Source organism: Labrus mixtus, chromosome 23 (assembly GCF_963584025.1).
Source record: "Labrus mixtus chromosome 23, fLabMix1.1, whole genome shotgun sequence".
Lineage (NCBI taxonomy): Eukaryota > Metazoa > Chordata > Actinopteri > Labriformes > Labridae > Labrus > Labrus mixtus.
The window spans coordinates 10,881,716-10,905,035 of NC_083634.1; the positions used below are offsets into that span (position 1 = coordinate 10,881,716).

Sequence of the window (23,320 nt, forward strand, 5' to 3'; positions counted from 1 at the left end):
CAGTTGAGTGACCATCTTGACTTCATTATATTGTATATCTTTTCAACAAATGTTTGATTACTGCATTTGTGGGATAAACACAATAAATGTGTATATCAACATCTATCTATCTCTACAGATCGAAGATAGATCAAAGAAAGCTATCGGCTGATATATCTGTATCAGATTTTAGTCTCTTCCCGATATCAGTATCAGCCCCAAAAAATCTCATCTCAGTCTGGCCCTACTTTTTTATATATTTTTATCACAACAATGTATATTGAGTATATTGATGGGGTTGTGCTGCAGACAGAGAGTATGAATATCCATTGTTTTTTACCATTTATTACATAGTGGGAGACATTACTGACTGCATGTCCAATAAGTGCATAAGGGGGGTATACATTTGAATCATTTGTTTGTCACCTTTAAAAGACTTTCCCTTCCATAAGCAACATAAAATCATACATTTGATAACTTGCAGATATAAGCCGTGGGGTCAAACATATCCCCTTACAGAGATGCTATGGCCTTTGAGTGATTTACCTTGTAAGTTAATACCATGATTTAATTTAATATAAAGTCATATAAAAGTGTGTTACAGAACCATTTTATAATATCCTTTCCAATGAAGTCATTACTCCGTAGATTTATAGTGTATGGATTTGAAGGACATTAATAACGTGGCTGTAAACAAAGTCAATAAAACTATCTCAACATTAGAAGTGGACTTGAGGTGACCCTGAAACGTGGTCGCGTTTAATTCACGTTTATGCTCTTCTTGCATCATATCTGGAAAAGAGGGAATCACCTGTCAAACAGGTAAAACATCTGTGTAACATTGGGCTCGAAATAGAATAACTTAAATCCAGATCTAAACTGAATGCATGACAGACTACACACATTACCGAACAGCTACAACAGGCTTACTGTATTGAATCAGTGCATCCACTAAATGGGGTCGTGGGTCTTCTCTCCTCCTCAGAGGTGAGCGTACCCCCATTTTACCATTAGAACCCCAAAGGATGTTGTGCACATGCGCATTGTGAGGTCTACCGGAGCTACGAGAGGTAGGGGAAGGGAGTCCTAATGGCGGAGACTGTACGGTCGCCTTTTGACTACCGGGAACCACCGACCCTCGACAGCGACGGAGATGGGAGCAAGCCGCCGCCACCACGGGGGTGAGTGAGCACAGCCAGCCGGCGTTTTGTCGTCCAGCGCGACGTTTTCCCTCCACGGGTGGGGGGGGGGATTTGTCTTGTTTGGTTAATGTTAGGAGCCTTTATTCAGCGTGCACGATTTCAGCGTTATAATGCAGAAAAAACGATTCAGAAAGCTGTGTTATTGTTTGGTTTTTTGATTGCATTTGGAGTGTCATGTGAGGCTGCGTCGGCCCGCAACCTTTCTCGGGGTTGCGTTTGATGGTCAGCCTTTAAATTTAGATGTTTTGACGGGTCTCAACGTTAGCTGCTGGGAGCTAACCTACTTAGCCATATGTTTAGCATTCATGTTAGCATTGACCCTGCAGGAATCAACAGCTCTGGGACGAGCAGGCTAATTATTGCTCTTGTCGATAAACACTATCATGTCAAATATCTTCCATTGAATTGTAATATTTTTTTTTTTTTAAATCCCTTACAGTTGTATTATCAGGCTGTGAAATGTGCTTTGACTGCTTGGTTGGTTGCAGATCATGACTCGTGGTTTGTTTGGCTTTTTGAGTAAACAAAATTGCATCCAAAAAAAGAGTCGACCGTCACCAGGCTCAATGAATAAGAGACACCTTGTTTTGCTTATCTTTCCCCTGTATATTCATTTATTACTACTTGACGTGATTGGATAAAGGGGTGTGGCTATGTGATATAGTATATATATAAATATATATATTTATAAAGGTAACCCAGCTTAAATAATTGTTTCCTCATTATTAAGTCAATACACAGAGAATATAATAACAATTCTTATAATTGGGTGATTTATTAAGGAAACATTTCCAGTGGATGTGTTAATACACCATGTATGAAGATTGTCAGCTTTATCTTTTTTTTTACATAATTGGTGTTGGCAAACATGTAGACAGCTGTTAGAAATCTTGTACTGGAAATTGTGATGGTATTGCTACAATTTCTACAATTTTGGGTGGTAGATTAAATGTATTCTTGATCAATTACTGATATACGATCAACTTAATGACTTAATGTTATTGGTCTATGTGGGCTTATGTTAAATGGATTTGGACTTGTAAAGTGACTATTCAAAGCTTGGCAGCGGGAGCAATTTGGGGTTTTGAGTCTTGCCCAAGGACTGTGGGCTGGGGATCGAACCCCCAACCTCCTGGTTGAGATTTGATGAACTCCACCACCACTAAACAACATCTGCTCCTTATATCATTGTATAGGTTTTCTGATATTTGCACATAATATCGGAAACGTTCCTTTTAAATATGGTGTCATAATGGAGTTTGTCCTGCAAATCCATAGTTACAATACACAATACATGTGAACTCAGCAGACTGTGGCCCACATAAGACTTGGTTGGCCATGTTTCCGAAGGTTGAATATAGTTGTATAGTCATTTATGTAAGAATCTGCCTTCGGAGTACCTTTGCATAGCTCGAGGGTCAAGTAATTAATGTCCAATCTGCATAGGTAAGGTCTTATTATCTTCCAGCACAAAAACAAATCTGTCATTAATTTGTCTCTCTCTAAAATCGACAATGTTCACCGTCCCAAAAATCAAATTTTGATCTTCCTCTGATGAACTCTTACAGGCTTAAATATAGTTGATGTGAAAATGTTTTTATTTTCCTCTTCCCCCTTTCTGTCTAAACCAACCATTCTCTGCGGTTATGCAGAAATACAAATTCTAAAATGTCTGTTTTGGTTGCCTGTTAGAAGACACTTAAATTGATTGCAAGACAACTGTGACGCGAATACACTGTAATCACAACACTGCCGCCATCAAAAGGAGGTAGGAAAGCACTTTGAAGGCTTATTGTTGTTGTGGATGAGTCACTCACCTGAAAGAAATGTTACGTGCACAGACTCAAGAAACGGTTTTCTGAATGTAGAACATGCCCTACTTATCCCATCTGCCCTCCAGATGAATATTTACAGAAGGAACGTCTTGAGCACTGCCTTGTCTAAATGTATCATTATCTTTTACAGCCGGGTGTGTGGGAGGAAAAGGAAGGGGACACCTGTGAAGGTGTGTGACCGAGCGTATGTAACAGAAGATGAGGAGGAGGAGAGCATGTCAGAACACAGCTACAGCCCTGGTATTTATAGAATCACAAACACACACATTTTGCCACCTGCTGCTCGTGTTTTTATTGTGTCTGATATATCTGCTCATAGAAAACTAGTGAATCATAGTGAAATTAGATTTTTATTTTCTTTAAAAAAGATCCCTATGATTGGTAATAAAGCACTCAAAATGTGCCAGAGTTAAACTCAGCGCTCTTTTCCAGGTGATAGCCAGTATCCAGAGGCTGCTGAAGACCGCCTCCCCCCACCTGGCAGTCCCTACTACCTGCCTGATCCCACTCAGCTCTGGTAAGAAGGACCCTCACCATTGGTGCTTTCACACTTGCACAAACCGCCTGAAAACTTTCTGAAATGTTCCTCGCATGTGTGAACGCAAAAAGCAGAATCTTCTACTGCTACTCAACTCTGCATATTTCCTGCCAGCCACCGAGTAAATTATATATATACGTGAGGTCAAGGTTAGCTGATGTGAGAATGCAACAGGAAAAATTCAGGAAAATTCATGGTGAGCGGGAAGGGGTGTTAAAATCCTACGACCAGTGTTCAACCAAAGACTGTATGCATGTGATTGGTACGATCTCCATGCACACAATTAAACTGCTACTGTTACTTCAGCATCGTTAATTTTACGTCATGTCTCGCTCTCCGTAACCGCCAGAGTATTATAAACATTAGTTATTTAATTAACATGCAGACATATTGTAAAAGTACCATAGATGAAAAACATTGATAATAAACTGATTAAAAACAAGTTTAAACTCGTTATTGCCACAAATATCATTCACACAGAGGCAGAAAGAGAGACTATGAGTCATAGTCAATCATAAACAGGAATCATAAATAGGATCAACAAGTCATGGAGTCAGCATGACATTTCAAAAACTGTTTTCCAGTCCCGGGGATGGTTTTAAATAAAGGCTTATGTATATATTGGAGAATGTTGCAAAACAAGATTTCAAATTGCAGTGAAAATATAGAAAGTGCCTTGTGTTAAAATCTGACTAAGTTATAATTTTGTAAGGTGAGAATGCATCTGAGGTGACGAAGTGAACTCTTTTTACGTTCATCGTCAGACTCCTTGTGAATGAGAACACTTTAAATCTGCTAAAATGTGAAATTTGACATCCATGCAGAAAGTACCAGAAAAGTATTATTTTTCCTTTTAACAAAAAAAGGGAAAATAATTTGTACCAAAGTGGTGCAAAAAAACAGGCCTGGACCCCCCAGGCTTAACTTAATTCAACATATTTGCTTTATCTGTGGAAATAAACAAACCAGCTTTGATGCTGTAATGTTTTTTTTTTTTTAACAAGGCACATTAATTAGGTTAGAAAAAAGCTTTTAATGTTAGATTGTTTTTTTCTAGAACTACACAATTACACAATCAAACACACGCACACACACACACACACACACACACACACACGCACACTCACATGGTACTCATGCTCACATGCAAGGTAGAGAAGGAACCACCACCACCTCATTCTGAGTCAGGAAAATCCCTGCACTCAGAAAGATTTCAGGGGCCGTCTGCCTGCGCATATATGAGAACGGCTCACAATAACTGCCTCGTTTGAAGTTGGAGATCCATTATTCTGATGTCATATGATTTTTTTTCCTAGTGGGCCAGAGTTGGGGGAGGAGGGAGCGAGTGGAGTAAGGGGACCTGTGCTCTTCCATCCGCCGCCAAACTGCAGGATTCGAGAAGTCCACTGTGGGACCCAGGTGCGACTTGTCGTCATTGCAATCCGAGACATCGCCAAAGGGGAGGAGATCACAGTGGACTACAGCCTGACAGACTGGGGCGAGAATGCAATGGTATGCCACCTACTCCATAGTAACTTCAAATGAAAAGACAAGGAGTACTTATAGGATGAGTGTGACCAGGTTCTATGTTTTTCTTGTAGTCACAAACAAGAACAAAACTTAAAAAAAAAAAAAAGTCTATTTAAGCTTATTCCTCTGAGTTATTGACCTTCATTATTGTCCATAAACTAGTTAGCACACATCAATAAGCTGCCCAACTCCTTCGCTATCTTTAACATAGCAATGGTATTCAATGTCACAAACACTTTAATGCTGCCATTAATACTCAACAAAGGTCTAACCAGGGACGTATTGATACTCGGTCAAGAACGGTTTAGCGATAGGGGTGCCTCCGATAAATGTGTCACATGTTTTTAAAGATCACCGTCTTCCATTGGCTTTGCAAACAGGGTACGGACAAGCTAATTTGACAAAAATATAGAAAAATGTCAACTTTAAATGTGAAAGTAAGGGGTATCCTGTTACTGTAGCTACACGTTGAGCTAACAATATTTGTTATATGAAAATCTGCCTAACCAGGAAGAAGAGGCTGGCCCCCACCCACTGTCCCTCTCTGTTTCTGATTACCTCACCCCCTCCTGGTCACTGTCCCCCTCATCTTCTCCTCTCACCCACTCCGAGCCCAGCGACTCGGACCGCGAGGAGGACGAAGAGGAGGAGGACGACGACGACGACGACGACGACGAAGAGGAGGAGATTGAGGAGATGAGGGGGCGAATGCTTCGGCGCCGCAAGAAGCGCAAGTTGCCAGCGGTGGTCAATTCCAAGAAGAAGAGCACGTCGCCGTCCTCCAGAGGACCGGGGCGCCCCTGCTCCTCATTTTCCCACCCGGAACCTGTCGCACCCCCAGCTAGATCCCAGTCCCAGCCCCCGGTCAGCTCCCTGGCGACCCCGACCACAAACATCAACAACAACATTAACATAAACATCGGCAGCTCCAGCGGTGCCACAGTGAGCCGGCGACAGCACTGCCCATATTGTGGACGCCATTACCGCTCCCTGGCACGGCATCTGGAGAAGCACCATGCCAACCAGCCGGAGGTCCGCGCTGCCATGGAGCTCGCACATATGCACAGCGCTTCAAATGGCAACGCGTCACACACCCACCCCTCGTCATCGTCCACCTCCGCTCCCCACAGTCATTCCTTTGCAGTCCCGCAGTCCTCAGCCTCCAACCCGGCTCCTCCCTCGCTCTTCTCCAGGGAGAGGGAGTCGCCGGCTACGCGCTCTAGCACAGGCGCCGTCTCCTTCTCCCTCTCACTTTCACCGCCTTCCTCAACTCAGCCCGCAGCCTCCAAGAAGGCAGCAAGCCTGTCAGGGCCGGCTGCGAAGCGCCCGGCACCACCGCCGATGGTGTCGCAGGTCAAGAGTCCGTCACCGCCTCCCCCGTCTACTCCCAGAAGGGGACGGAGGATGAAGAAAGAGAAGCAGGAAGAGCAGCAGAAGGTGGAGGTGGAAAGCTCAAGGAGTCAAGAGGAGCTAGCTCCACCTCCTACTCCTGAGCCAGACGTAGATCCAGAGGAAGACCTGGTGCTGAGTGGAGGGGAAGAAGACGCCCTAGAGGAGAAGAACGGAGAGCTTGTAAGGTGTGGTTCCTTTTTCCTTCACATTGAACTGTTGTACATGAAACGGTACACACATTCTTTGCCCAATGAAAAAACAGGTAATTGTGTGATGGACGATTCTGGAAATAGTCAAAGGACTGAATAAACTTCTTCACTCAAGTAATAGTGATAAATAGTAGACTCTGAATATTCTTAAGAGTATTAATAAGTTGCGTTTTTACGGCATTTCTACCGACTGTTTCTGTGCACAGCTAACTAAACCTCAAGTTGTATTTGGAAGATTGTCAAACTCAAATGATTCTAACTTTGAGTAAAGTACAAAAAAACAACAGACAGAAAAGAACATACATTAACTCTCACAATGTGCATGTCAGTTTGATGAGGAGCGTCTGCTTCATACATCATTTATAATTTGCATTCCTTTCTAGTCATGTTAGGTCCATTTTGTTCGACATGGACGCTCCACAGATTGTCTTCTCTTTGTGTCCCATCCATTACACTTAAAAAATGTACTCGATTTCAACAAGGCAGTATGAAAAATATAAATGTGAAAATATTTACTGTATTTTCGATGTATTTGTTGGTTGGATGGAGCACATGAATGAAGATTAAAGTAATATTACTATAAAAATATCTCAATACAAATGAAAAAAACGGGAGTCAAAAGAGCAAAAATACATAAATCGAGTTCTTTAATGTATTAAAGGTAAAGTCAAATGCGTGTTTTGTAAATGTATGCAAATGATTACTTATTTGTTGATGATGTTTCAGGTTTTTAGGTGGCGCTTTGTGATTTTGAGCGCTCTTCTGAAGTCATTTTTCCCCTCTCTCTCTTTTGTTTCCAAAACTCCCAGGCATCACATGTCTCCACTTCTCTCCTCCCTCTCCTGTTTGGTCCTCTACCTCCGGCGCCAGCAGCACTCCTCCTTCTTGTCTTTAACCCGCTCCCCTCACTCTGCTGAGGCCTGGCGCCTTCTCTGCCATTCCAGCCTCTGCCTGCTCATCCTCTACAACCGCCACCGGGAATGTGAGGTGGCCAAGCTCACCATCCAGGACTACCGTAACCGTATCACCCCCCAGCCCAGCTGCAGCAACAGCGCCCCCTCTGGCATGGAGATCGTGCTGTCCCCCTTTGAGCGCCAGGTCCTCTGTCACCTCCCCCGGGCTGGTGTTTTGGGGAAACGTGGTCGCGTACAGCCGTTAATTTTCCCTCCGCACTGTGAGTCCTGCCTTGACCTCCTGCTTCAGACCAGCCCCAATGTTGGTGTGGATCCAGAGAGCCCTTATGTCTTCTCCCGGCCCTACCACTCTCCTGCCACACCGCTCCGTGGCACAGACCTTCTGAGAAACCTGGCGCGGAGCAGTGGTGCTAAAAACCCCAGACCACTGACAGCGACACGTGCGCGACGGCAGGTAGCCATTCTGACTCAGCTGCTCCTACTAGAGGAGGGCGAGGGTCAGGGTCAGGGTGGAGCCACAAAACGTCTGGAGGAGTTCCTGGAGCGAGAGTACCATGTGACCCAGAACTGCTCCGCTATCATTCGGGATCCAGCACTGATGGGTCGCGTGGGTCGTGTTGTTCTCTATGGAGAGAAGGAGGGTGTGCTTTTCAGGGGGATGAGCCTGCAACACATCTGCCTCGAGTTGGACGGTAAGAGTTCCAACAGCAGGAGGTATTTCAGGCATGCAGTGTTCAATTCAATGTGAATGTTCTGCTTATTTCTGTTGAACCCCCAGCATCTGTTTAAAATGATGCGAAATGGAAACATACTTGTTCATTTTAAAGGATATCCACTGTGTTTAGCTGGTTATGAAACACATTGGAATGAATACTGATACCTCTACACAAGCCACAAAAGAAAGCTTCTTTTTTTTTTTTTTTACTTTAAGGGTTCAAATAAACAAAAAAATACACTGGCATTGAATCAAATATGGTTTAAATGTTAAATGTGGGGCGCTGGTGGCGCAGTGGTTAGTGCGCACGCCCCATGCATGGAGGCTGTAGTCCTCCAAGTGGGCGGCCCGGGTTCGAATCCGGCCTGTGGCATGTCATTCCCCACTCTCCCTCTCCCTGATTTCCGACTCTATCCACTGTCCTATCTCTCCAATAAAGGCACAAAAAGCCCCAAAATAAATCTTAAAAAAAATATAAATAAATAAAAATGTTAAATGTAGCAACAGGATGGTGGATTACCTCATTTTAGCCACAGCAAGTTTTCTAGTTGAGTCTTTTTTTCCTGTTAAGTGTATTTCTTCATCAGAACTCTCAGGAGTTGATATCTCAACACTTAGATAGATCTGACAAACAGAGCTACCTGTATTGCTCGATACAACAAAGGGTATTAGGGGAAAACACCTGTTTTTTGTATGGTGTGTTTGAAAATAGCTTTTGCAGTTTGTGTATGCGTTCTTGTCGAACTGATTCTTTAAATTCTTGATAATGGGATTATTTCTTAGCACAGAATGTTCAATTACTGGAAAGTAGTCGGCAATAGTTCCTGCCCAAAAAGTAGTCACCCAACTTTGACAAAGTGTACTTCATAGATGAACAGGATAAGAAGCATAGCTAACTCTCTTCTGGTTGTAGCTTCATATTCAGTTTACAACAGGAGAGTGGTTAATGTTTTGTTATTCTAACATTGGGAAGAAAGTGTAGAGGTGTTTCCCATAGTGCACAACAGTTACTTTCCCCCCTCACATTTGGGCAGCATACTATGTATAATGCATCCTGCGCCTCATAGAAGACACTATATTACAAATATAAGACTGATTATTGTCTGTCTCATTACATCTAGAAAGATCTATGTATCCATTTGAATTGTAGAGACCTTTTCCCTGTTTGTCATTTCAGTTTGCTTAACTGCACTCCGTTTCTCTTTCCTCCAGTTATGTCTGGCAATTCAGCAGATTCCTTCTCAGAAAACTCAGAGGCAGAGGAAGAAAAGGAAGAAGTGAAAGAGAAAGCGGAAGTTACTGTGAAGAAGAAAGGACCGGGGCGCCCGCCGAGGAAGAAGAGAGCACCTGTTCCTCCTCCAGTGAACCCAGTGACAGCCAATGCTCACAAGAGGAGATGTTTACCTCAAAAATCAGGTAATCCCCGAGAAAACAGTGTGTGAACATGTAAATACCACCGTCATGCTTCTATTTCCATTCATTTAACATTTGTTGCAGGAAAACGTGGTGTGCTGAAGCGTCCGTGGTCAGAGGCAGAGCGTGTAGCAGTGGAGACTCACCTGAAGAGAAACCTCATGGAGCTGCGTGTTCCTGCCAAGGCGGACTGCGAGCGCTGCCTCGAACTCTGCCCTATGCTGGTTAGCAACCAGCGAGACTGGAGGGCGATCAAGTTTTACGTCCACAACCGCATCCAGCTGCTGAAGAAGCAGGGGAGGAGGGAAAGCGCTGCTGGGAACTGCTAGGGCATGTACAGAGACGTAGCGGAGGACACGTACCGTGGGTACGGAAAGTGTTCAGACCCCTTTACATTTTTCACTCTTTGTTTCATTTGGGTCTGAATACTTATGACCATGTGATATTTCAGTTTTTCTTTTTTAATAAATTTGCAAAAATTTCTACATTTCTGTTTTTTTTTCTGTCAAGATGGGGTGATGAGTGTACATTAATGAGAAATAAAATGAACTTTTTTGATTTTAGCAAATGGCTGCAATGAAACAAAGAGTGAAAAATGTAAAGGGGTCTGAATACTTTCCGTACCCACTGTACCATAATGTATAAACCACCAGCAATCATAAAGAAGAGAAGCTGGTCTTGGACTCCGAGAGCTGAGATCAGCTAAGAAAACATGCAGGTTGCTCCAGTTAAAGATCATTCATACTTAAGTGTTGATGCCCCAGTGTCTGTTTTCCAGATGTATTTTAAGCGGTTTGACAAGATGTACCTAAGTGTGAATATGAGTTCATGCACAGTGAATGCTTTTTTTTTTTTTTTTTTTTTGGACTTGATCCGATACCAATACCAGTGGTGGCATCGGCCTCTGATACAGCCTTAAATGCGGTATCAGGTCACAGTGAGTACGCCAGTCAATGCACACATTTTGACACCATACTGTTTTTTTCTTTCCAAAAGAATCAACTGGTTTCAGGTAATTTATCATGCAAAGACAAACATCAGTCCAGTGCTAGCTTACAGTGGAATGACCAAAGCTAGCAAATGTCAGCAATCAATTTTTTTAATGTTCCAATAATGTGGATGATTTTTAACAGGCATCGGAACATCTCTATTTTATATACCGTCTATTCAGAACGCTGGCAGTGGAAAGCAGAATGTGATGAAGGTGATTTTTTTTTTTTTTTTAAAGGTTTCTGGGGTTTCACAGATCCAGGAGGTTGAAGTACACACTTTGAACCACCAGGACACTCCACAGCAAAATGTCCTTGGTTTCTGATGCGTTCGCTCCCGCTGAAAGCTAATGACCAAACATGAATGTGTGAAAGCTTTTGGATGAGGAAACCTAGGTGCTTGATCTTTAATAATCCCTACAGAGAGACTTCATCTCTACATGATTGAGACATGTATGAACTTGTATAGCTTGCGTTTGATTGAGTCTGGCATTGGGCTCCAAACTGAAGAGTGTATTAAGGAGTATTCTCAAGGCTTGGACCATGATGCACCTGTGAAGCGGTTCTTTCATACCCCACATACCATGATCATTGTCAGACTATTATGTATTAAGGCACGCCTACTTGAATTTATTGCGTATCAGAATAAAAAACAAAAAAAAGTATTACATATGGTCTTATTCACAATGTAAATACTCCCTAATCTATGAAAAGTATACAGTAGTGATGACAAAGTTAGTATTGTGTTATTGTGTATATACTGTACATACTACCTGTACTTATTAAAGTGTATGACATTTTGCTGTGTTTTTCTTAAAATGGATTGTAAATGAAGTTTTACATTGTTGACAGTAAGTGAGACGAAGAAAGCGGTAATAAATACAGAATCCCGATTTTATTGGTTTATTTATAAAGCACACGTACATGTTTTAACACATGGCAACAGAAAGCTATCAAGGTATTTAAAAAAATGAGATATACAAAAAACCACTGAATTGATTTGAAAATTATAAACAGACAAACTAGCTAAAAAAAAAACATACTTTCAAACAAATAAAAGTTGGAGTGCAAGAGAAAGTTAGTGTTGCTAGGCAGCTTAATGTGTTATAAACAAACACTACCATAAAACTTAGCATATCATCTACAAGTACCGTATGTCCAAACACAGATATGTTGTCAAAAAGAATATTGGAGGAGCATATTTTATATAATTTGAAAGGGTAGTTCACAACAGTTTCAACACCCCCCCCCCCCCCCCCCCCCAACATCTTCTCTGCCCAAATCTTCTGACAACACTTCAGAGTAACTTAGACGCTGCAGTTGTGTTGGTCCTTGAGAAGTGGTTGCTGAATTCAGAGCATGGTACAAATGTGAGGTATAAATCATGCAAGAATTAAATTATTCATCATCTAAAATATTTACAAATTCATAAAACTGGAATGTCATGAGACCTTTCTTTTACTTTTATAAATTCCACATTCAGCTGGTTTTCAGTTGGAGCTAATAAGACAATCAATCATTTTGCTCTAAAGGTCACATTAAATTCTTTTTCAACAAGTTTAGTGGCAAAGGTCCTCGAAACACGTCTTTGAAGTCTCTTGGTATAAATCCCCTCTGATCCTGTATTTTAGCATGTCTATAAACTAGTCTATTTCAGCCCTGCTCAGAACAGACTGTTTCTGTGTCTGTAGCTTTAAATATGTAAATGAGCTGTGTCTGAGCACACCGCTCTCTGGAAGGAGTAGTGGCTCAGGCTTTCTCGCTCCACGCCCAATTTTTTACAGGGAGAAAGCAGACTGAGAGGTCAGAACAAACAACTAGCTGTGGGAGTGTCATCCACCTGGGGGAGGGGTTACTGCCCTTTGTGATGTCATGGAGGGTAAATCTCTAAACGGCCTGTTTGAGTATACATTTTCTGAAAAGTGGAGCAGGCAAAATAAATGATGGACTTTTCTCATAATTAGGGGGTTTGTAGACAGACTAGAGACACATATTAGTGTTACAAAAACAAGTTTTTTTTATGTATATATATAATATGTGACCTTACCAAAGAGTATTCATACATGTTTGGTTCCCAGAACTGTTTAAAAAGGAACAAAGACAACATACTTTTATTCCAATACAGCACACCTGGGTGGGGTTTCCAGGGCACATTAGGGCTGTGGTTTAGGAGGTTGCAGGTGAACCTGTGTCTGTTGGAAATGTAAGACTGTGTAGTTTGGACTCCAGAGCAATATAACACAGAGGAGCTCAGAGCAGGCAGTTATATATTTGAGGTTATTTATATATTTTGTATTTGAATGTCTTATTTTGGCTTTTATGTTTCTTTCTCTGTGTTTTTTTTTTTTTAAGTTCCATTTTAACGATTATTTTTCCTTTTGTCGCAATGCTTCTGATGTCATGTGTGAAGCACTTTGAACTGCCTGGTTGCTGAAATGTGCTGTGTAAATAAACGACACGTTAACATAGTAATGAGATAGGCCTATCGACATTTCAGTAAGTAGGTGCAGGGCATGCATTTGGAGGAGGGGGAGTTCAGTTGTGGTTTCTACGTTTACATTTATTCTTTTATTCTGGAACTTTCTCTGGATTTGAAGCAAGAGACTTGATGCACTATATACGTGTACAGACATGTTTTAACACTAGTCATGGTTGGTGTTTGGGAAGTAGTGGGTTTTCTTGCACATCATTATTCTCACTGTGTTTCTCTCTCTGTAATATCGTCATAGGTGCTGTGTCACCCACACCAGGATTGAAAAGTGGAAAAACTTCACCAGTGAAATTCGCTTTGAAAGATCCAATGAGACTTTTATCCTTGGCATTATAAAATGAAAGCTCTCCACTGTCATAGTTCAAATAGACACCAACTGTCTGAGGCCTGGAACGGACGGGAAGTAAAACATTTGGTTCGGTGCTAAACTGAAATCTATCGGGTCTGTCAGGTGAAGACGACAAGAACCAGAAACCATTCGATGTAGTTGGGGAGGTATCCTGAGAGATCTCAGTTGCACTTGTAACACCTACCCACCAGGACTCTTTCAGACCTATTTTAACGTTATTGATATTTTCCATCGAAACCTCCCAGTAGTGTAGTCCTGAGGAGAAGCCAGGTGTTCCTCTGATAGCTGTGAGACAGGTTCCACCAGGTATACCTGGGCAGCCGGCATCTCTCACCATACAACCCCTGACTGTGAGGTTTGGATTTCCCACATTTTCAAGGGTCACATTTGCTGTTAAAATTAAAATATACTTGAAATTAGAAAGAATCAAGTTAAAGAAAAATGATGGTACACAAGAGGAATTTTCCCTCTACACTCTTAGTCAATTACCATAGTTGAAGTGTGATAGATCTGGTGACAGGATGTCTCCTATAAAAGAGCAAAAATAGATGATTTACCTTTATAGTTTTCTGTGGATTAGTATTTTGTTACAAACAGCAAAACAATAAATAAATATTGTATCACAGTGAGTGTTTTGCTTTCATATGGAAGAGGATTAGGGCCAGTACGTTCTTCTTATAATCCTGAAATTATAGTCAGAACAACAAAGAAACGTTTTTCAGGGGCCCTAATCCTCTTCCATAGCCTTTACATTATCAACACCAGAATTCATTCTTACCTCTTGTGAGAAGTTTTTGACTTTCTGAAGGGGAACATACAATAAAAAAATACGATTAAGGTAGATTCTAAAATTCAAACAAATAATTAAATGAAACTGTTTTTGGGTTTTTTTCACAGCAGGACCGATCAAAGGAATGGAATAATTTCTTAAGGCAATTGTTTACAAAGTAATAAATAATGTGACTGTTCTCTCTTACCTTCATCGTTGTCACGTCTTACTCGAGCTTTCTTCACTGGAAAAAAGGAAATAGAACATTTTCAGGATTGTATTTCAGCGAGTGATCCACTTTGGAACAACACACATTTGTTTTATCAAAGATTATCAAATAGACTAAGTTCCTAAATTATTGATTTGAAGGTCACATATTATCCTCCTTTTAATCCATTTTAAATAAGTCTCAGAGCTCCCCAAAACATGTCTGTGAAGGTTCTGTCAAGTGTGGTCAAGTGTCATTTACATAATATGTGACCTTTAAGTTTGGGAATTTTTAAAATACTAGTCAACCACGTCATCTTTTAGAAATCCTTTTTTTATATAACTTCTTTACATTTACCTCTCTTTTTGTAGAAGTACACTCCAAGTAGAGCTAACATCAAAATGAGGAGGAGTACGAAAGCTATCCATCCACCATGTGAGGATCCACACTCTAAATAAAAGAAGGATATTAATGTATTAAAACATATCTTTTCACACATGCTCATAACTCTCGTTCCTCTCTTTACCAGCTTGAGGAGGTTTTTCCAGGCGCATTCTTGCCCACTTTGCCTCGGGACCAGAGAGGCCCACTGAGCAGGAAACCTCTGTGGAGCCGGAGACCAGAATCCAGCTGTGGACCGACAGAAGACCAGAAGAGTCTTTGCTGTACTTTGTGTTTTTTGAGGACTGAGCCTGCTTTGGATCCGACCAGCGCAGACTAGGCTCTGGATACCAGCCTTCAGACTCACAGCTCACATTCACCATGTGATCTTCTCTCCGCACAGCTGACAGAAGAGGGGAGGTTCCTGTTTCTGAAGTGACACATGGAGAAGGAAGACAAAAATATTAGATGATACTTTTTCTTTGGTTTTGTATGTTTTTTTTTTTTTCCCCATCTCATGAACGATACTTACGAGTCACATTGAGACTGACACTTGTACTATCATAAACCTGGTCGCTGCTGACGTAACAGGTGTATCCTCCAGCATCTTCAAGCGTCACATTTGTCAGCTTCAGGCTCACATCCCCTGCTTTCAGCCCCCCAGACACGACGTCCTTTAAGCCAAATGACACTCTGCCCCTGAATGAAGCTTCCTGGGTTGCATTGTCAAACTTTTTGGCAAGGTAAAGCAGGACCGGGGAGTCAAAGTGATTGGGACGGTACCAACGTACCTCCAAACCCTCTGCACTTTGTGGAGGGTTGAGCCAGCATGGTAATGTGGTCGTGTGGCCTCGGGGCACCGAGATGGGCGACCTGACAACAACCACGAGGCTTTCTGAACCTAGGAACAACAGGACACACATATGCAGCCAGTTAATTTATGCTTTTGTCATTTTCTCTGGTTGTACATCAAAAATATAATAATTCAACTTGAGAACAACTGGATATGGTTACTTCTTTTATTATAGAGATGCTCCAATACATTTTTACTCAACAATATCTATTCCAATATCTTGACTTGATTTTTTTTTTTGCCTGATATCAATACTTCTCCAATATAAGTGAAAATAAAAAAATTGTGCAAATGGTTGATGGGCTGTGATATTTTGCTTGCTTTGAAAATCAGTCTCTTTGCAAAAAAAGGTGAAATATGGGGATACTTGTATCAGTAGCATGATAACAATTCTGTTTAATAGATGATCAATCATGTTTTTTTAAGGCTTAATTTGGATTAGTAGAAAAAAATCAAAGGAAAGTTTATTTTAGCTCAAAGAATAATAAGTGAATGAAACGTAATAAACAGTGATTTAATACATGAAAATGTAAGAATGGAGAGGTTTAGCCTTCATAGTAAAAAAAAAACTCGTAAAAGGAAAACAAAACTTATAAGAAAGACGTAACGATATGTGCAAAGAAATAACACATGGGTTTACCAGGTTCAGCGTTACACAATGACAAAGAAAGAGCGACCACAAGGCACATGTGCCTCTCCAGAGAACCTGTCAAATAGTGAGGAAAAAGAGAAATCATGACCCAAGGCTATTTAAGCCGGATGCGCACAGAACTGGTTTCCACATTTTACCACTTTAATCAACAAATCTTTACAACATAATGAAAGCATTAGAGATAGATTAATAGATTAATACATTGTGCTAAAGGAAGCACCGGCCTACCCATTTTGCCGTAAGGCGCGGTATCCCTCTTCCAACTTCGGATATGCTTTGGTCCTTTTAGAGAGAAATAAGTAGCCTATAATGAGTTCACCCGAAATCTCAATTCATATAAATGATTCTACTGAGACTCCAAATATAATGTAATTTCTTCTAGAAAACCCAATCCAACGCAACGCCCATGCAAATGGATTTAGTTCAGATTAACTTTCACTTTCACATCTGAAGGACGCGGACTGCGTTTGAACAAGAGATGGGGGGGGGGGGGGGGGGGGGGGGGAAGTGAGATAGTGAGTGGGCGGATACAGCTCTCTATAACAAGAAGGCTTTTACTTTGAAAGACTGAATTCTGACCGAAGTATGAAATGTAGAAGACAGTTTGTGGGAACTTCAAATGCAGGTAAATGCTGACTTTTACATAGGTTCAGCCTCCTTGACTAAAACAATTACCTAACAAGACATATAGAGATCACACACAATTATTATTTATTATTATGCTACATAAAAAATAGATAGATAGATAGATAGATAGATAGATAGATAGATAGATAGATAGATACTTTATTGATCCAGAGGTAAACTTAAGTCAAATATACTATTTAGACAGCACAGTATCTTTGACTCCAAGCTTTTACTTTTTAATGTTATTATATTGAGCCTGTTTTAAAGTGCGAATTTGCCGATCATAGCCACATTATTGCTTTTAAAAATATTCAACATGATGCTTACATTTAAATACATGTCAGAAATGTCTTCATATAAATCTCTCTCTTTTATTCCGGGAACAATGTGAGCACATTAGAGATTATGTTCAAACATTTTTTGCTAAATTGGCTGATTGGACAATGTCAAAAACCAGATGTGCAGGAGGAGCAGCGTTTGTGTTTTTTACAAGTCTCACGTGAGAACACCGCGTCAAGGTAAATGTTGAACACGGTGCGTCCCGTACAGACAGGAAGATCATTTGGACATTGGCTTCAAAATATAGACATATAGTTTCTCAGCATTGAAAAAAATTGCTTGTATGTCTTAATTATGTTCAGCACTCATATAAACAAACGTAATGAACATTTTCGCTGAACTTACCGAGTCAATTGTGAATCTAAACAAGAACTCTGTTGTTGTTTTTTTTACTCTTATTCAATTTATTTTGAAAGGGTGACCGGAAACGCCGTTTTAACTCCCTTTGTTGTGACAGTCGTTTAACGCTAGCTGTCTCGACTCTATAGTATTACTGTCCAGTTTTGTCAGCTTTAAGTGGCGTACTTTCATCTATACATATATAAATATCTCGTCCTCTTACTTTTTTAGTATTTGTGGACTTGAATCGATAGGCTAACGCAAATGTAAGAATGTGAACTTTTACTTTATACTATAGCTAACTAGGGTTTTCAGAAGAGTTATTAGCTAGCGTTAGCAGGACAGTTCACTGACCCTCGTCTACATGGAAACTTAGCAACACAGTGCAAAGTCCAGAGCAGCCACATTATTCTGCTGTTTTATCAAAAACATGTCTCAATTTGTAGACTCTGACGATACCACTCCACTGCTCGGGGATGATGCATGCAGGTGAGTGTTTTAAAAGTTAACCTGTTGTGTGGTTACAACAAAGCTCTTCAAGCGCATTGTTTACCAAACAATGTAAGCATTAGTAGATTTAACCCCCTTACTTTGTGTAAGCCATGAATTATATATAAGCTTTATTGCTTTCTGTACATTAGGGAGGGGAGGGGGGCTGTCATGATGACGTAGCTACATGTCACCTGTACTCTTCTGTCACCCTGCGCAGTGATGACTCTCAGGATGAGGATTACAAGAGTCGATGGAGGTCCATCCGAGTCATGTACTTCACCATGTTCCTCAGCAGTGTCGGTGAGGAGGATGCAAATGAGTTAGAGACATTGTTTTACCTTTAACTTTTTATAGGTTCTGCAGGGACATTTCACTAGTGGTTGTAGTAGTAGTATGGGAAAAGTGTTTCTCATGATACAGTGGTAAAAAAAACAACAAGTGTAGTGGAGATATCTATAGTCTATAAATAACAAAAATTCCAAACAAAAACTTAACACAAACTCATAATAAAGCCACTGAGGCACCTAGATCTTATGCAGGATATATTAATAAGTGTCCAGGTGATGATTGAAGGTTTTTAGGGTGGTTTATTTTATCCAGAGACATCAAGCTGCTGTCTCTCTTGCCCTGTCATCCTGTCATTGCGTCCTGGCTTCCTGAGTAAAAAAACATTAACCCATTAGGTGCCTACCTGAGTCTCACCTGGTTACCTGGCTATATAGACACATGACCCATGTACAGACTCCACCCTTATGCCCCAAGTAGCAAAATAAACAAATGGAAATAACTCATATGAATGTAAACAAAAATAATCAAAATACTCCGAACATAATGTAATATTCAAATGTATCCCCAACATAGACTTTCACTTAATTTAGGAACAGTGAATAGCTGTAATAACAAGATTAAGGATTAAGCCACCCTACCTTTGGATGTAGATTGACAAGCTGATTTACAAAGTCGGCCGATGGGAAACACTGGAGAAAGAAAACATTCCACGTTTGATGGTCTAAGCATGGTGTTCATCCTCGTTGTGTTTTTAGTGTGATATGAATAGAAACACATGTAAGTTCTCTGACAGCAGGTTAATTGTTTTGTGTGCTTCTTTAGGTTTCACAATTGTCATCACATCACTCTGGCCCTATTTACAAAGGGTATGTATGGCCTAATATGACTGTATGCATCATAAAAAGAATCTAATAATGCTCTTACTGCCTTCATTTTTTGCAATGCTATCATTTGTGTCTTTCAGATTGATGAGAGTGTCAATGCCAGCTTCCTGGGATGGGTGGTGGCGGCCTACAGTCTCGGTCAGATGCTTGCCTCACCCATTTTTGGCCTTTGGTCCAACCACCGGCGGAGAATGGAGCCACTGGTGTGCTCCATTCTCATCAACCTGTCGGCCAACATCTACTACGCCTATGCATACCTGCCCACAGACAACAACAAGTTCCACATACTGCTGTCTAGAGCCTTTGTGGGATTTGGAGCAGGTGACAAATCTCTTTCTACTTAAGTGTTATATCATTATATGATGTCACATGATTACTAACGTAAGCATTTCATGGCAGGTAATGTTGCTGTGGTGAGGTCCTATGTTGCTGGAGCTACATCACTGAAGGAGAGGACCGGTGCTATGGCAAACATGAGCGCCTGCCAGGCCTTGGGTTTTATTCTTGGGCCGGGTAAAGTTTTCTTCATGTTTTGTAAATGAGTTAGTGAGAGAAGAATCAACGATTCAACAGTTTAGTTAATATTTGCATATCTTTGCATATTAGCTTTGCAGGCCTGCCTGTCATTCATTGGTGAGCATGGTGTCACGGTGAAGTTCATAGACCTGCAGCTCAACATGTACACAGCTCCTGCGTTGCTGGCTGCAGCTTTTGGTGTCATCAACATCCTGTTGGTTGTTTTCTTGCTGAGGTAAGGCTCTACGATATGACACGATGTATTGGACTCAAAGTGCTGCCAAACATTCAGCTGCTTCCACTAGAATCAATAAATGAAAAAAAAATAGAAAAAGACATCCAACTGTAAACAGAAAGGCTCACTTACCAATGTGAAACAACACAACATATATTGCACATTAACCATATTGCACAAGATCTGCAAAAACACAGCATGAGAGACCCAGAATGCACGTACATTCAACATTATTTTTCAGTACATTTTTTAATTTCGGTGCATTAAATAAGGATGCCAGTTCTATTGTTTATTTGTAAAGATAGGCTGTGATTTTTTCCACAGAGAGCATCGTGTTGATGAACATGGAAGACACCTTCGAGCCATCAATTACACATCAGAAGGTACTCACTGTTCAAACTTAAACAACTATATTTGTAGTTATCTTTTTTAGACACTCTTTTTCCCTAAAGACTACATTATTTTCTTCCCTTTCCCTGTAGATGGAGATTACCTTCATGAAGAAACAGAGGAGAGCATCGATCAGGTAGCAGTCCTGACTTCCAACATCCTCTTCTTCATCGTCATGTTCATCTTTGCTGTCTTTGAGACGTAAGTATTTTATATCGAACTTCTAAGTCTGCATATAAAAAATAAACATTTACCCCTTTTTAATTTGTGTGTTTCTATTTTGTTTTGTTTTTTTAAGAATTGCCACCCCTTTGTCCATGGACATGTTCGCTTGGACACGTAAAGAAGCGGTGCTGTACAACGGCATCATCATCTGCTGCATTGGATTTGAATCCATCCTGGTGTTTCTAGTTGTAAAAGTGGCCTCGCAAAGGTGCCCTCTCTCATGCATGCATGGATTCAATTTTTAATATAGTTTAAGCTTTGATGTACATGTTTCTTTAAGAAGACTGTTTATGCCCTTCCAGAGTTGGGGATCGTCCAGTGTTGCTTGCAGGCTTGGCCATTATATTCTGTGGCTTCTTCATTCTGCTTCCTTGGGGGAATCAGTACCCTAAAATCCAGTGGGCAGGTATGTTCTGTTTTGAATTTGGCAGATTGGTTAATGTGTTGTAATTGTAGCCAGTGAAGTTTTTTTTTGATAGGAGAACTTTTTTTTGGTCCTCTCTATAAAAATGTGAGATTTTTTTGTGTGTCCATTTATGGGAAACGAGAAGTTTTCAGGCTGCAAGACTCCGTCTAAGAATTATGCTGGATTGCTGTTAATAAGAAGCATTCTGACAGGGCTCTCAAATGTTCATGTTCTGATTTCCCCCCCCCCCCCTCATAATACAGACATCAAAAACCACTCTTTGGTAACTCAGATGTCGGCCGCCACGTTAGGCTCCAACAGCTCTCTGGAGCCAATAGGATGCCCATTCGAACAGACGTGGTGTCAGTATACTCCAGTTATCCACCTGGCCCAGTTCATCTCATCTGACTTCCTCATTGGGATCGGATATCCAGCCTGCAATGTCATGTCATACACACTATATTCTAAAATCCTGGGACCCAAACCTCAGGTAAGAAGAACATAATGTTGTAAACAAATGTATCTGATTTTGTGCTTGTACATTCTTCAAATGTTTGTCTGAAATTGTAACTGTATAATTCCTCTTTTAAGAACCCATATTGTGTATTTGTCCGGTCTTTTTCTGCAGGGTGTGTACATGGGCTGGTTGACAGCCTCAGGCAGCGGGGCTCGGACGTTGGGCCCAGTCTTCGTCTCCCAGGTCTACACCATCCTGGGACCCCGCTGGGCCTTTAGCCTGATCTGTGGCATGATGGTGGGGTCAATTATCCTTCTAGCCGCTCTCTACCACAGACTCATTGCCTTTTCTATACGCCACAGGAGGACTGAAGAATAACAAGCGAATATTCCTACTACACAGACTGACAGCAGTTTCTTACTTTTGATCTCGGGGACTTAAAGACAAAATCCAAAAATAATGAAGGCTCTTTGTTGTAGATACTTTTAAGTGTGCTAACTGAAGAGCTATAGGGTTTGTGACTCAGGGTTAAGGCCAGGTTTGTTTTTCAAACTTGACCAAAGATGTGGGCCTCCTTAGTTAAAAGAGAGGTAGTGCTGCAGCTGCACTTTAACTCACTTCTTGTGAAAGAAGCCAGGCACTGTATGTATTGTCTGAGGTGGATCCATTTCAGAAACCAATTCAAGTTTTAAATCAATGAGTTACTTGATATGTGTTACTGAAAGAACAATTTTAATGTAAATGAAAAGGTGGTGTCAGAGATATTTTAATCATGTCATTTTTAATACACAGACTGTTTTGGCAAAGCATTACATTGGTGAATTTGTGAAGAAGATACATAGATTATGCATAGAAGCAACCGTGACCTGATAAATGGTACAAATCCATCAAATATTTACATTCAGTTTTATTGACATAACCTGTGCTGACTACTGTTTGATTCATGTGGAATGTACTGATTTAACTACTCATAATTGTTATTTTTACTGTAAGATGAATGTTTGGGTGAAAGGTAACTGTGGAGGAAGAGGCAAACATCACATAGGTGGTACATATGTAAGCTTTAATTTCCATCATTTCTACAGCTGTTTTCTTCAAAAGGAAGATATTAATAATACTTCTATTAATGGTTCCATTTGTGGTTGTTTTAAACTACATGTTTTCTACCTGCCGTTTAGAAAGTGTTGTGTGGTTGTATGGATGCTAACAATTTCCTGAGTGGTACATTAAATGATCTTAAAGTGACATTTGTCAATGATTTATTTATACAGCACATTTCAACAACAAGCCAATTCAAAGTGCTTCACACAAGACATCAAAAGCATCATGACAGAGGAAAGAAAAGAAACATTAAAATAGAACATAAAAAAAAAAAAATCACTGGAATTATTAAATCTGAACATATGCTCAAATAGAAATAATTCAAAAAAAATAAATAAAGTAAAAATATAAAAAGAGTTAAAAGTTACAGTGCAGAGTTAAAATTTTAAACTCTTATTAAAATAGTTTAATGAAAGGCAGCTGTAAACAGGTGTGTCTTCAACCTCGATTTAAAAGAGCTGAGAGTTTCAGCAGACCTGCAGTTTTCTGGGAGTTTGTTCCAGATATAAGGAGCAGTATCAGTGAGAATAAAGCAGAGCTTCTTTAATCTTTAATTCGATATTATATTAATTAATGAGTTTAGCATGTGTTGATATAGCTGT

The 23,320-nt window shown here is 40.5% G+C and overlaps 3 protein-coding genes across 4 annotated transcripts; 2 read left to right on the forward strand and 1 right to left on the reverse strand.

Annotated features, from left to right (window-relative positions):
• Window positions 1-1,005: 1,005 nt before the first annotated feature.
• On the forward strand, window positions 1,006-11,609 carry LOC132958878 (uncharacterized). Of its 2 annotated transcripts, none has more exons than XM_061031966.1 (9): window positions 1,006-1,160; window positions 3,147-3,256; window positions 3,449-3,533; window positions 4,871-5,066; window positions 5,595-6,661; window positions 7,495-8,291; window positions 9,527-9,730; window positions 9,812-10,085; window positions 10,357-11,609. In XM_061031966.1, exons 1-8 carry the CDS (start codon window positions 1,069-1,071, stop codon window positions 10,054-10,056), a joined length of 2,796 nt encoding a protein of 931 aa, XP_060887949.1. In that variant the 5' UTR covers window positions 1,006-1,068; the 3' UTR covers window positions 10,057-10,085; window positions 10,357-11,609. The 2 variants fall into 2 exon arrangements, with proteins under 2 accessions (XP_060887949.1, XP_060887950.1); XM_061031967.1 differs by lacking the exon at window positions 1,006-1,160 and adding an exon at window positions 2,505-2,627.
• A 370-nt stretch (window positions 11,610-11,979) lies between these two features.
• LOC132958879 (butyrophilin subfamily 3 member A3-like) lies at window positions 11,980-16,869 on the reverse strand. The gene is made up of 9 exons (XM_061031968.1): window positions 16,648-16,869; window positions 16,408-16,473; window positions 15,447-15,809; window positions 15,060-15,344; window positions 14,891-14,983; window positions 14,534-14,569; window positions 14,335-14,358; window positions 14,046-14,084; window positions 11,980-13,946 (listed from the first exon to the last, which is right to left on the reverse strand). The coding sequence occupies exons 1-9, from the start codon at window positions 16,649-16,651 to the stop codon at window positions 13,363-13,365; spliced, it is 1,494 nt and encodes a 497-aa protein (XP_060887951.1). The 5' UTR covers window positions 16,652-16,869; the 3' UTR covers window positions 11,980-13,362.
• Window positions 16,870-17,828: 959 nt separating this feature from the next.
• On the forward strand, window positions 17,829-22,862 carry mfsd8 (major facilitator superfamily domain containing 8). The gene is made up of 12 exons (XM_061031083.1): window positions 17,829-18,213; window positions 18,434-18,516; window positions 19,327-19,370; window positions 19,469-19,709; window positions 19,788-19,901; window positions 19,995-20,139; window positions 20,464-20,522; window positions 20,622-20,730; window positions 20,828-20,962; window positions 21,057-21,160; window positions 21,424-21,650; window positions 21,789-22,862. Exons 1-12 carry the CDS (start codon window positions 18,155-18,157, stop codon window positions 21,993-21,995), a joined length of 1,527 nt encoding a protein of 508 aa, XP_060887066.1. The 5' UTR covers window positions 17,829-18,154; the 3' UTR covers window positions 21,996-22,862.
• The last annotated feature ends 458 nt before the right edge of the window (window positions 22,863-23,320 follow it).

Excerpts from the sequence above, each read along its gene's own strand:
- LOC132958878 (XM_061031966.1), top strand. The coding sequence starts at position 1,069 with ATGGCGGAGACTGTACGGTCGCCTTTTGACTACCGGGAACCACCGACC. Across the intron at positions 1,161-3,146 it reads AAGCCGCCGCCACCACGGGG|CCGGGTGTGTGGGAGGAAAA; the intron begins GTGAGTGAGCAC and ends TATCTTTTACAG. Across the intron at positions 5,067-5,594 it reads ACTGGGGCGAGAATGCAATG|GAAGAAGAGGCTGGCCCCCA; the intron begins GTATGCCACCTA and ends CTGCCTAACCAG.
- LOC132958879 (XM_061031968.1), bottom strand. Across the intron at positions 15,810-16,407 it reads ATTGTGTAACGCTGAACCTG|AAAGCCTCGTGGTTGTTGTC; the intron begins GTAAACCCATGT and ends TCCTAGGTTCAG. Across the intron at positions 14,570-14,890 it reads GTACTTCTACAAAAAGAGAG|TGAAGAAAGCTCGAGTAAGA; the intron begins GTAAATGTAAAG and ends CCTTTTTTCCAG.
- mfsd8 (XM_061031083.1), top strand. The coding sequence starts at position 18,155 with ATGTCTCAATTTGTAGACTCTGACGATACCACTCCACTGCTCGGGGAT. Across the intron at positions 20,963-21,056 it reads GTAAAAGTGGCCTCGCAAAG|AGTTGGGGATCGTCCAGTGT; the intron begins GTGCCCTCTCTC and ends ATGCCCTTCCAG. Across the intron at positions 21,651-21,788 it reads TCCTGGGACCCAAACCTCAG|GGTGTGTACATGGGCTGGTT; the intron begins GTAAGAAGAACA and ends CTTTTTCTGCAG.